We start from the raw sequence: 14,188 nt of genomic DNA on the forward strand, positions 1-14,188 counted from the left end.
AGGAGGATGGTGAAAATAGGGTTGATTGAGGAAAGAGATGTTTTAGGGAAGGAAATCAAATGGTTTGTTTGAGACTCATTAAATTTAAGATGCCTATTGACTATTCAAGGAGTTGATTGAATATTCACTTCTTATGTCAAGGAGATCAGGTCTGGAGATGCAGGACTGGGAGACATCCACATTAACACCTTATACTGCAGAAATTTGCTTAGAAAAAGAAGAAAAGGTGGTCCAGAACTGAATCATGAGGCAATTATAACATTGAAAGATAAAAAAATTTAAGAGGGTGAGTAGAGAGCCAGTGATACAGAAAGAAAGCCAGAAATACTGTGTTATGGAAGCCAAGAGGACATTTTAAAGAAGGATATTAAATTCTCTTGTGTTAAATGGTGCTGCAAGGTAAGGTATGATGAGAGAAAAATAACATTGGATTCGGCAGTATGGAAGGCATTGATGACCTTGGCTAGAGTAGTTTCTGTGTCATAGTGGGATCTGAAGCTGATGAGTGAGGGTCAAAAAATGAATGGAAAGTGAGAAAGTGGAGGTAATGACTACAAATGATGTTTTTGAAAAGTTTTGAGAAGGGTGTCTAGAAATGGAGTGGCATCAAGAGGGAAATGGAGTGAAGGGAGATATTTTTCTTGTTGCTTGCTTTTTTTCAGTACCGGTGATTGAACACAGGACCTTGTGCTTGGGAGGCAGGTTCGATGCCACAGAGCTAAATCCTCGGCCCAGTTGTTTGCTCTTTTTAAATTCGGAAACATCCATACTTGTTTATGTGTTGATGGGAACAATCCAACAGAAGGGAAAATTAATACTAATTTAGGAAAGAAGGATTAATTGTGGACTAAAGTCCTTGAGGTGGTACTGGTGGGATAAAATGGAAAGCACAAGTAGGAGGATTGCCCTTTTATTGTTGAGGTGTTGCAGTGACGCAATATCACCTCATGTGTCCCTTTATAATACAGTTCCTCCCTTCAGTCTTACAGGTCTCCTTTAGGCCAAATTGATCTTTCCTTATCACTAATTGGTTTTTGGGGGCTGCATATAATCTCAGATTGAATTCTTTGTACAAGTATAGAAGGCTTAGTGTGAAGCTACTGGTGATATTTAACACCAATTTTAATTTTTGTGTCAACAGGTGAAGCGAAAAATTTATTGCCATATCTTGGACCCAACAAAATGAGAGATTGTTTCTGTACTATAAATTTGGACCAAGAAGAGGTTTATCGTACCCAAGTTGTTGAAAAATCCTTAAGGTTCGTAGAAAAATTAGATTATCATTTATGTCATACATTGATCAGTTTTATGTATTTTCCAGATTTTTACCATTAAGACTTTCTTCATTTGAAACTTTTATATTTTGCACTTGAAAGTTTTTTACAGTATGAATTTATTTTTCGAATTACAGAATCTTAAAGAGTTTTAAGGAGCCTGAATGTTTTGAACTGGACTTCAACACCTTATGCTTGGCTTCTTGACAGTAGCTTTTACAAGTGATCATATGGTGTTTGCTTAGTAATATTCCAGTGACCAAAGAATTCACTGCCTCCTCACAGCCTGTTTGTTTTTTGAACTATTCTGACTCTTAGAATGCTTCTATGTATAGTTGGTTAATGATTATTAAAAATGAGAAACTCCTATATGCCAAGAATTTAACTGGGTTCTATTTATTCATATACAGCATTCATGAGAACAAGATAGATACAGTGCTTGTTTTCATGTGGCTTTTCATTGCCTCAAAATGTATTTTTCTCAACTGGATTTCTGGGGGAGAAATTTAGTCCATCTTTCACAGGATACTCTTTCAAGTTTTTGAAAACAACCATCATATACCTCAGTCTGTTCTCTAGGCTAAATCTTGCCCATTTGTGTGAACTTTCCTCAAAGTGCATCATTACTACATTTTATTCCTCCCAAGAATAAATTCTTAATAGTTTGCAAGTTACTTAATTTAGTGTAGCGCATCAGGGATATGTTTTTGATATTTTTTCCATGTTTTTTCTTTTTTCTTTTCCTCTGATGTTTCCCATTATGTTTTTATTGTCATGTTTTCTAATTTTGAATATCTGTTAATTTTTCATAGGAAAAGACTTACTATAAAAAACTGAAAAAAAAATTTTTTTTTTTGGTACCGGGGATGGAACTCGGGACCTTGCACTTGCAAGGCAGGTGGCGGAACCACTGAGCTAAATCCCCAGCCCAAAACTGAAAATATTTTAACCCTAGAAGATTTGAGCAATATACTTCAAATCTTTAGTTGTAAGTCAGATCTCCCTGTTGTATTAGAATTTTGTTATTCTTTTTAATTTTAAATATATGGTATTTATAGTTATAAAACATGAAATTGAGTCATCAAAAGGCTGAATAATTCATCATGTAATAAAGGAAGTTAGAAGCAAAATTGAGATTAGGGACTTGAAACTATTTAAATCTCAATTTGTTACTTTAATGCATGCTGATTTCGTATCAGTGGTAATCAGTAGTATACAAAATGTAGTGTGTCCATAAATTGGATTCTTGTGATAGTTTCTAATATGTAGCCTTATAAATGAGTAAGTAAAACAAATCCACTTTTTTTCTCTCTGTACCTTTGTCTTTCTGAATATTTATTATAGGAAAATGATGAAACCAGTTTTATTTCCTTATTTTTCTGTCTTGTTTTCATTTAGCATTCACAGGGCTTGTGGATATTGTGATGTTGTTAAGCCAAAAAACAGTAGATACCATTTAGATTATTTATGGGTTATTTATAGATATAACTTCTATATAGAAGTAGGACTGTGATGGTTTTTGTCATATCTTTTTTCTTTATACTTGCCTTTTTTCTCTTTGAAGTTTTCTTTTATGTCTTTTAAATTATAAAATTATTTTATAATTTTAGTATCTATGAAATTCTTCATATGGAAGAAACTATATAAAACTGAAGATGCTTACATACCCCAAATAGATTTGATGTAAGAAGTTTAGCTTCTAAACCTCTTCCTTAAGTCCTTTTAGGAAGTGGGTGTTATATAAACAAACTAACAACAACAGCAACAACTACCTTACCACATACCTGGTGCTTCTCTTCCATGGATATCATGATCACAGGACAATGATAGCAGCATGGCTTTAAAACTATTTAGTCCTAGCTCTATACCAGCCTTGTTAAAAAGTTTTTTTCAAGTGCATTAGCATATTTATGAAATAATGATGTGATTGATCAGATATGGAAGTTGTGATGCTATAGTAATACAGGCAATAAATCTCAGGTTGTTATTTGACTTTAAAATGTGCTTTGAAATAATTTTTGAATGTGAATATGTGATATATAAAGGAAATTCTCCATTTTGTAATTGTTTATAAAATAATACAAAAGAGAAAAATACCTACACAGGTCATATTTGCCTAATAGTCATCTTTGCATTGATTTCTATGTTGACTCTAGTTAGAGGACTAGTTTCTTTGACAGACCAATTTTTAAAAGTTTATTTTAGTTGCATTTGAAGTGACAAATTGAGTACAAAGTTTCACTAACCTTTATTACAACTAAAAAGCAGAGTCAACCATTACAGCTTCTTATTTAGTTACGACAGCCTAATGATATTGTACTTCACGGTGATAAAGAATCTTTGTGTTTAAAAAAAAAAGAATCTTTGTGTTGTTTAAATTAAATATTCTAAAGAAAAAAGTACTCATAACACTTTGGAGAAAAATTTGAGTTTCTCGTAAGTTAAACATTCATCTACTCTTTAATTCAGGAATTCTACTCTCTGTTTAACTCAAAGCATTTGTCCAGAAAAGGGGGTTTTATAAAAATGTTCATAGGAGCTTTATTTTTTTATATACTTATTTTTGAGACAAGGTCTTGCTGTGTAGTTCAGGCTGGCCTTGAACTCACTGGGTAGCCCAGGCTGGCCTTGAACTCACAGCAATCCTTCTGCCTCAGCCTCCCGAGTGCTGGAATTACAGATGTGTACAACCAATGCCAAGCCAACAGCTTTATTTTTAATAGCCCAGACTAGAAACAACTCACATGATATCACTAGGAGAATGAGTTGTGGAATACAGTGGGATATTTCACAGCAGTAATGTGAAAAATCTCATTGGAGCTAAGTAAAATAGGCAGGACCCAAGCGTACATACATGATTTAATTTATGTGACATTGTAGAATAGATTTGTAGCAGTTGGAATTAGCTTAATGTTTGCCTGTGGCAAGTGTGGTGAAGTAACTGCAGAGAATCATAAGGGAGCTTTCTGGAGAGGTAGCAATGTTCTATATTGTGATTGGTGTGGAGTCTACACAGGTTTATAAATTTATCAAGGGGCATCAACTTCTATATTACTAAATTGGATTTTATTTTACATAATTTGTACCTCTGTGAAATTGATTAAAAATAGCCTGTTTCAAATTCTAAAATGTATTTTTAAAAGTAAACATTTCACATAACACTCCCCATTTTAGGTGTTATGTATCATTGTGATTAATTCAGCTTCACATATTTACTAATTTCTAAGATGATGGTGTGAATGACACAGTTCTCAGCTCACATGTAGATTCACTTTAGGTGATCATCCTCAGATATGGTAATTACTGTGAATTCTATCCACAAGAGTCCTGAAAAGCTGTTGTTGAGAGCTCATCCTGAAAACTGAAGCCCTTTGAGTTCAATTTGGTTTATATGGGATTTAGCTAAAACTTAGTATTGAGAATTATTTTGGGATTCTTAAAGTTTTTTTATGGAGTTTTAGTCTATTATTGATTTTATTGAAAGTGAAATTTTAAGGTGATATTTAGTATTAGTAGTTCTATTATTATTAGTTACAGTAGTAGATTATTTAATTATTCGATATGATTTGGAGTAACAAACTTTCTCCTGTTTTCTCTCTAGCCCATTTTTTAGTGAAGAATTTTACTTTGAGATTCCAAGGACTTTCCAGTATTTGTCTTTCTATGTTTATGATAAGAACGTTTTACAAAGAGACCTTCGTATAGGTGGGTACTAGTCGTAATTATTTTTAATTAAAACATTCTTTCTCTAAGTTTAAAGTGTTGAGAATTGTGGAATAGTATATATCCACAGCATTTCTAATCCTTTTCTAATCCTTTTCTTCATATCCTTTTCTTACAAGTGAACTTTATGTTCATTTGTAAATTTGATTTTTATTTTGTTATGTTTGGCTTATGTGACACTTCCTCAGGGGGAACTTTGCTGGTCCCCTAGTAACATGTTTCCATACTACTTGATGATTCCTTTTCAGTAGTATTTGCTGTGTTTGTTCCTTAGTTCATCATTTAATATCTAGATTCTCTAGGTAAATGTTATATTACTCATTTTGTCCTGTATCTGGGACAAAATACCTGATACCGATAACTTAGAAGATCAGAGGTTTATTTGGCTCATGGTTTCAGAGGTTTCAGTCCATGATTGACTGGCTCCTAGGCAGAAACATCATGGTAGAAGGGTGGGGCAGAGCAAAGCTGCTCACTTCATGGCAGCCATAAAGCAGAAAGCAAGAGCCAGGGTGAGAGATGCCCTCCAAGGGCATGCCCCCAGTGATTCACCTCCTCTGACTCGGCCCCACCTTCTAACAGCACATTCAGCTAGAAACTCATCAGTAGATTAGTCCAGTGATGAATATAGCACCCACATGATCCAGTCAGTCACCTTCCAGAAGTGCCACCTTTGAACATATGAGACTTTTGGGGGACATTTTAGATCCAAACCACAACAAATGTGGTACTTATGAAGGCAGGAACTGTGTCTCACAGAGTGTCTTACATTTAGTAAATGTTCAGAAAGTACTTTAAAGTCTCAATTTTTTTATACTTGATTCATCTGAAGAATATCTATTTTTTGGTGTTTTTTCTAATCGGAGTAATAATTAACTTTAATTATATGTTTTCTTCCTGGTTGTATTAGTGGCCAATAAATATATTTCTTAAAGAATTATGTTGAGACTGGAGTTGATACATGAACATGGAATGAAACTGGCTGTATTATGTGTCACATTCATGGTCATTGCTTCATGCTAGAGGTCTAATTTGTATGTATTATCCTCTCTTTTTTTAGTGTCCTGAATTTCATCATCTCTGTATCTCCATACTGATTTGAAACATGTTCAAGTCTTCTACAGTTTAAAAATTAAGGTGTATCTGACTTTATTTTCTTAACTAACTTATAATGTCTCTCTGTTTTTGCTGTTAAACTCCCTTAACAGATGGATGACCTATATCCCTTGTGTGCTTACAACTTTCTAAAAATATTTCTCTAAGTTGTGCATTTTTCTAACCTTTGTGCAGTTTGCAAAAGTCATTTTAAGGCAAACCAATGTTGTTTCTATGGATGTCATTAACTAAGATAGGGAACATAGGAATCATTTACTTTTATGGGGAGTGAAAAGAGTAGGAAAGACTTTGGTTGGAAACAAGTTAAACTTGTATTGGTGGGGAATATCCTAGTGGACATGTTAGTTAACAGCTACAAATGCAGATCTGAAGTTTAAAGAAAAGAAGAGCTGGAGATGTAGATTTGAAAGCCATCAATTTTAAGTGATGCCTGTGTTCACTAATGAGTTAATCTTGAGAGCTGACCAGTGCTGGATAGTCTGACTTTGGTGCTGGCTCCTAGCTGGTTCTTATTCTCCACATGGTCTCTGGGTTCTGTAAGAACAAATAGTAGTGCACAGGTATTTATTAAGTGTGTACCTCCATTCCTTTTGCTGATGTCCCATTGGCAACTAAAGCGAATCACATAGCTAGTTCCAGTGTCAGTGCAGGAAGGAATTACACAATCCCTGAGATAACAGGAAGCATCATTTATTGGAGGCCACTGCTATGCTAGTCTGTCACAGAGACCAAAAGGCATCTACCTAAACCCCATACACTTAAGGCTTCTAAGAATGGCCATTAGCTCTGAGTTGCCATTGTTGACTATCTGCCAGAATTTGTTCAGTCTGCTGGTCCACTTTATCTTGAATAGCCAGTCATACTTGTCATTACTTTTATTTTATTTATTTTTTTAAATTTATTTTTATTTATTTATTTATTTGTACCGGGGATCGAACTCGGTACCTTATGCTTGCAAGGCAGGCACCAGAACCACTGAGCTAAATCCCTGGCTGTCACTACTTTTATATACTCTTTTAGCTGTTACTAGTGTCCAAACAGGAACAAGATCTGTATAAGTTTGGAATTTCTAAGAATATATTGTAACTAAATATGGGACCCAGTGACATAATATTTACTGATGGCACGAAAATGCTGCTTGAAAGTTATATTAGAAAGCTAAGAATACTTTTTTACTTAAGAGACAAAGGTGTTTCCTTTGCTCACTCAGTTCCTTTATTTTTTTGTGTGTTTCTTCTCCTTGTCTGATTTTAAGGAACTAATGCAGTATCTGCTTGTGTGGGTGTGTGGGTGTGTGGGTGGCTGTGTATGTTTGCTTTTTAACATACACAGTTTCTGCAGTTTGTCAGGACAGTGGGGAAATGAAACATTACCTTTAAATGATTTGTTGGGAAGTTTGCCTTGGGTAAATTTTTTTTCTTTTTTGTGGTTGGTGATTTCATGGCTAGTGAAATAATGGATTAACTTTGTTTAAAAGGAGCGCTAAACTAAAACAGTCTTGGAGACAGGCACAAAATAATGTTTAAGATCAGTAATTCACCCACAATGACACAGTTAATAACTAACAAAATTGACACTAATTCTATAAATTTTAGAAGGAACATGAACAGGCATACATTGGTTTCAAAATCTGTTGTTGGCACTTGTTAGTAGGCAGGGGTTTTTTTTTTTTTTTGGTACTGGGGATTGAACTTGGGACCTTGCGCTTTCCAGGCTGAACTAAATCCCCGGCTTTAGGCAGGTTTTTTAATGTTCATATTTTCTCATTTGTAAGATGGTGATTATACCCTCTACCTCCAAGACTGTTGGGAAGATTAAACAAAATATGTGAGAATGTCTACTACTTAGTAGATGTTCAACAAGTGCTGCCGTTTGTGTCATTTCAGTGCTCCTTGTATTGCCTACGCTTTATAGTTAATGCCTGCCAGTTTAACTAATGATACCTCAGAATGACAAATAAGAATCATGAGGTTCTTTTCATTGGTCTTACTTGGATTTCAAAAATGTGTTCTGACCTTCTCTGTCCCTCTCTTTTCCTTTTCCCGTACTTCCTTCTCAATTGCCCTCCTACCTTTTTCTCTATCCTGTCTCTATCCTCTCTTCCTCACTCCTCTTGCCCTATTTTATTCCCTACGGTTGATGACACATATTTCTTTTTCATATGTTGTATTACCTAATAAAGTGCTGGATCTGTTGTAATTATCCCTCTGTCTAATAACTTCAAGTATTTTTTATTTCCTGTCATTTTTACCTAACAGTTTCTGGCTTCTTAAGGTCATGTGTTCTTTCTTCTCTACTTCTTCAGGCCAGCTAGCCTCATGCAACTAAATCTTTACATATGAGAAACTTACATGTTAAAAAGGAACTTAAGAATAAGAGCTGGTAATAAATCGCAAGTTCTTTTCAACAGACCAAGTGACTTATTTATTTAGCTAGCCAGAAAAGAGTTTCCATTCAGCTCTGATTTGATGACATTAATGATATATAAAATAAAATACGGAACAAGGGGAAGAGGATATTTGCTTCTGGAATGCACCTGTGAGACTGAGAAGATTCTCTTTTGGGAAAGCATCTGTGACAGAGTGATAACATTTCCAGTGATTTGAGTTGTGAGTCATAAATCATAAATAGGACAGATAGATTGCTACGGTGGTTTTTAGAAGAATTATTGGTTAATTAGTCATTGTTTGAGGAACATGGAAATCAGATCACCATTTATAGCACCGTGTCAGTGTGATAATTTGTAGGATGAAGAAATGAATTGGTCAAGCCAATTAATCTGTAAATAAAAGTTTTTAAAACTTCTCTTAAGTTGAGAACTTTATATAGTATATACAAATTATGTGTGAAACTAAAAATTATGAAACTTGAAGACTAGACATCCTCACAGTCTGTTGATATTTCTGGATAAGTAAACTCTTTATTGAAATTATACACCAGGCTTGGGATGTGTTTCAGTGGTAGAACACCTACCTAGCCTGCACAAGCCCTGGATTCAGTCCCTATCACAGGGGTATTGTGTTCCTTCACGATAGCCTACCCTCATACTGTAGGGTGTACTCTTTTCCCCTACTTTTTTTTTTTGTTTTTGGTACTGGGGATCGAACTCAGGCAAGGCAGGCGGCGGCACCACTAAGCTAAATTCCCGGCCCTCTCCCTACTTTTATTTGGCCCAGACTCATTCTGCACAGCATGTTCCTTTTTCCTACCTTCAATAAATATAAAAATTTGCTACCATTAAAAAAACAGAACAAAACAGAATCCCCACAAAACTGTGTTAGTTCTCTATGCCTTTTTCTGAGGAGGGAGGACACAAAGATACCTAGTTACCAAGGTGCTAAAAAGGTGAAGAATCTAAGTGCTGCAGCTATAGAATATATAGATATATTTCTGTGTATATGTGTATTTTTAATATCAAGGTATTATGCATTATCTGAAATAAATAAACTTATTTATTAGTACTGAGGATTGAACTCGGGACTTCACCTATGCTATGCACATACTCTGCCATTGAGCTGCATTCCCAGCCTTTTTGTTTCTAAATTTTATTTTGAGACAGTATTGCTGAGTTGCCCAGGCAGTCTCAAACTTGCTGTCTTCCTGCCTCATATTCCTGAGTAGCTGTGATTACAGGTGTGTATTGCCACATTGGCTTTAAAAATTTATTTTTATCTTGGGTGGAGTCAAGGGTGATTGGAACTGTGATAATCTTAATCATTTGTAATATTGACTACTTTGTCATAATTTTGTATCCTAAGTTCTTGGTATTACATTGAATTGCTAGAAATTTTATACAGTTCTTAGGTAAAACATGTCAAAACATTTATATGATTTAGGAATTAACCTAATTTGTTTGAACAGTATAAGTAATATTGGATGTTTAGTCAATGCCTAAATTCTGTTTTTGGCTTTTAATCTGAATATTCAGTAGTGGAAGAATTTGTTTCCCCATTATTTTTATCTTAAATTTCACCAAAAAAAGAACTGAAGTATATTTTCCTAGTGCCATTGCCTGTGAGATTTGAATGAATTATAAATGCTATATATTCATGTGAAGATTTTGATCTGCACATTAGATCACATCAAGAATAATTTTTTAAAGTTCAAAAGATTCATATTTGTTGTGAGGGATAGTGTATTAACTTAAAATTGTTCATGCTTTAAACTTTATGTGTTAATACATATAGTTGATGAATTTTCAGTAGGTCTCTTTAGGTTGTAATATTAATGCAGTTGCCACTGTAATAAAATTCTAATGTTATTTCTCATAGTTACATATGTGTGAGTGGTCTTTCTGGTATGTTCAAATTGGTAAGATAAACTTATCAAAAGTAATACTGTTAAAATTTTTAAGTAAGAGCTTTGAGATGTAATTTTACGTATGATAAAATATACCCTTTTAAAGTGCACATCATGGTGCTGGGGATTTAGCTCAGTGGTGCTGCTGCCTGCCCCACAAGTGCAAGGTCTCAAGTTCAGTCTCCAGTACCAAAAGTAAATAAATAAAGTATACATCATGTTTCCATCTTGGTTATCAGTGGTTCAGAAAAAGAATCTCATATGTCGGAGTGGTGAGGGGACATCGTAAAATGTTAACATTAGGGAATATGGGTAAAGAATATGAAAATTTTGTGTACTATTCTTGTAACTTTTCTCCACATTTGAAATTATTTCAGAATAAAGTATTTGTCAAAAGGACATAAAAGCATATGACGTAGTGATTTTTTTTTTTTTTGCATGGTAACAGAGTTGTGCAAGCAATCAATATTGTCTACTTCTGGAAAAATACTTTTTGTAGCTTTTCTGTGTTTATTTTTCTCTTTCTTTTTCACTTGATACACCAAAGTTGATCTTGACATAATTTATTTACGGTTTTCTTAAAGTTTTCAAATGTTGAACTTAAAGACCAAGGTATGTCATAAGTGAAAAGATATGAAGTATAATTTAGGCACTTAAAATGGAAAGTTTTATTTGAAAAAATGAAAAATCTTATTTGAAAAAATGAAACTGAACTGCTTTTAACTTTACTGTATATCCTGTTTTGAGACATTTGTATAGAATCTTCAATAAATTGTTAGTCATACACAAAACTATATCTACTTCTTTAAACTTGAATTAAGGAAGGAAATGCTTTGTACTAACATGGCAAATACTTCATTATAGTATGAACATTTTTTGTTTCTTCTGCTCATATTACTCATTGTTCAGTGTGTTGTATTTTTCCCAGAGAGATACAAGCTCTTTAGGGAAGAGTTTTGATTTTTATATACCTTGAAACAATGTAGTCAATATTTATAATGTTTTGATAAAGTGAACTTTTAGTACTAAAATATTTTTCATGTCAGTTTTCACTTTTGTTAGTGATGTATGATACTATTTCTCCTTTTTCACTTAATTGGAGTTTATAACCTTTTACTATATGGTGATATATTTGCTCAAAATTAATCAGAATGTATGGTTCATTCACAATTTAAAAGAACTGGGAAGACTGCTTTGCTACTGTTATACATTGCTTTTTAAACTGAATGTATTGAGGGTAAAAATGTGAATCTGAGTAAGTATTAAAAAATGGAGTCGCATGTAAGTAAATACAACTGAGTTTTTATGTACTCTCCTGATTCAAAATGGCCCAAGGGGAAATGAGATACTTTTTCATTCTTTAGATTATAGGAAAAAATTTTATAAATGAATCTTTGTATCAGTAAACACAAATTATTCTATTTTTACAAACTATATATGTAAAGTGCTAATGAGCCTTAGGATTATCAAAATGTATTTTCTCATATTGTTTTACTTATATTCTATAGGCAAAGTAGCCATCAAAAAAGAAGACTTGTGTAATCATAGTGGCAAAGAAACTTGGTTTTCACTGCAACCTGTTGACTCCAATTCAGAGGTTCAGGTAACTATTAAGACTTATGTAATAAAGGAGATTGTCATACACAGAAAATGAATGAAGAACAAATAGATTGTTCTGGTTCATGTAGTTGAACCTTATTTTAAATTCTTGTTGTACATTATTTTAAATTCTAGCACCACACGTTATATACCTTTAGGTAACAGAGCTGAAGAGAAATGGCTTTGCCATATGAATTCAAGGATAATATACATGTGCATTGGGGAGATTACGGAGGACATTTTTCCCCCTGCCTTAGTTCTACTATTCAAGTCACAGTAGCAAAATAACGTTTTTTTGTTTAAGAGGGAGGAAGAGTTTTAAGGGAAAGATTATGTTTTATTAACTCTGACCTTGAGAATCCCTGAAAGTGTGTGATTTTATTTATTCTCATGAAGATACTCTATTCACTCTCTAATAAGTTAGACACAGGAAGATGTTGTTTATCAAACCATGCCTGAACCCACCATGTAGAGCCTTCATCCCTGTACTCACCTATCCTGTTGTTCCTATCTCTTTGTATTTGTAAGATTACTCCTTTTAGTCTCTTCTTTCCTTTTGCCAAAATAAGAGACTTTTTATAGATTCTATATGTGAGTAAAGATATATATGTTTAGCGATGTAGCTTCAGTTTCTATTTGTTTCTGAAAAGTTTTAAGCTGCTGTGTTTTAGAAAATTATTTCTATCTAAAGGGAATCTTTTTCTGTAACCCTGTTTATTTATAAAATATGGTAAGGATTATGAAACCATTTCCCGAGGACATAACTGCAAGCTAAATTCTTTCTCTCTAAAAGAAGTTATAATTTGCCACTGTGACTCAAACAAGTTTTAGACAAGAAAAAAGTACTGTATGCACACCTACAAATAATTTGCAAATAAAGTACCTGTCTTCATTTCCTCATAATCTCTCAAGCATTCTTTGTGATTAAATTCTCAAAATATTAAATATTTGTGAACCAAAACCCCTTCTTAAATATGAAATATAACTGATACTTTTCTTGTTTTATCCACTGTATCCCAGTTTAATGTTCATTTCTTTCCATTTGACTATACTCATTATTCAAATCCCAATTACATAGCATTGTTAATGATCCAAGTGAGAAGTAATGAGGTAGTAGGGTTTAAAGTAGAAGTCAGAAAATTTAGGTCCTACTGTCTATATGTGGTTACTCTAATGGCCTTAAATTTCATTTCTACAAAATGAGAATAAAAGTTGCTGTATTTGGCTCATATAGTTGTAAGAATTAAATGGAACATACTTAAGAGCGCTTTAAAAGCCGTTAATTGTTTTAAAGATGTAAAATACTTTTTACCAGTGGTCAAAGTAGTGACTGTTAGCCTTATATGCCTTTACCAAAAGGCAGATGTGAAAGCTTTAAAATACCAGTCTTTTTCTTTTTAAAAAATTTCTCTTTTGTTCATTTTTCATATAATATTTAATACCCTTCCCAGATAGTCCACCATGAAAAACTTGTTAATCTAATAGTTTTAACAAAAAACATGATAAGAAAAGGCTTTGAAAATTCGGTTTAAAATAAAAGTTGAGTATTATTTTAATATTTAGTTTATTAAGTGCATTTCTCTTAAGACTTGAAAATTTGCTAAAGGATTTAAGGGCTCTAGTGCTGAAAGTGTGAGATGTGATTGACAAGTACTGTGAATATTAAAGTGTTGTGGTTTTTTAAAAATGTATTATAGTAGAAGGCACACTGCCATTAGTCCCTCTCAAAATACATTCCTACTTTTGTTTTTTGGGTGTTTTTTTTTAGTACCGGGGATCTAACTCAGGACCTTGCGGTTGCAAGGCAGGCGGCGGATACATTCCTACTTTTGAACACACTTATCCCATCGTTTACTGCCACTTCCTGAAACAGTTGTGGAAGTACTCTTGGTGTCTTTAGTTGTCTGTTATGGTTGCCCCAATGTGCTGATTTTGATTTAAAACATTTACCTTTCATGGTCATTTTGACACTGAGGAAGAGCTGCAAGTTGCACAGGGCCAGATCTAGTGAATAAAGTAAATGAGGAGACACCGTGATATTTTTACGAGCCTGCCTTTCCATTGGATGGCACTTGGTAGCAGCATTCACTGTATTTTTTTTTTTTTTTTTGGTACCAGGGATCAAACTCGGGACCTTGCGCTTGTGAGGCAGGCGCCGGAACCACTGAGCTAAATCC

At 33.7% G+C, this 14,188-nt stretch overlaps 1 protein-coding gene across 2 annotated transcripts in view; it reads left to right on the forward strand.

The window, feature by feature from the left end:
• The window catches only part of Rasa2 (RAS p21 protein activator 2), a 134,414-nt gene that overhangs the window by 22,861 nt on the left and 97,365 nt on the right, over positions 1-14,188 (forward strand). For both annotated transcript variants that reach the window (XM_004834356.3, XM_004834357.3), the window contains exons 2-4: positions 1,142-1,259; positions 4,876-4,979; positions 11,921-12,015. In XM_004834356.3, coding sequence (XP_004834413.1) covers positions 1,142-1,259; positions 4,876-4,979; positions 11,921-12,015 — 317 coding nt within the window. The remainder of the gene's footprint in view (positions 1-1,141; positions 1,260-4,875; positions 4,980-11,920; positions 12,016-14,188) is intronic.

Source organism: Heterocephalus glaber, unplaced genomic scaffold (assembly GCF_053883595.1).
Source record: "Heterocephalus glaber isolate CG9 unplaced genomic scaffold, H.glaber_assembly_v1.0 deba00001504, whole genome shotgun sequence".
In the NCBI taxonomy this organism is placed as follows: Eukaryota; Metazoa; Chordata; class Mammalia; order Rodentia; family Bathyergidae; genus Heterocephalus; species Heterocephalus glaber.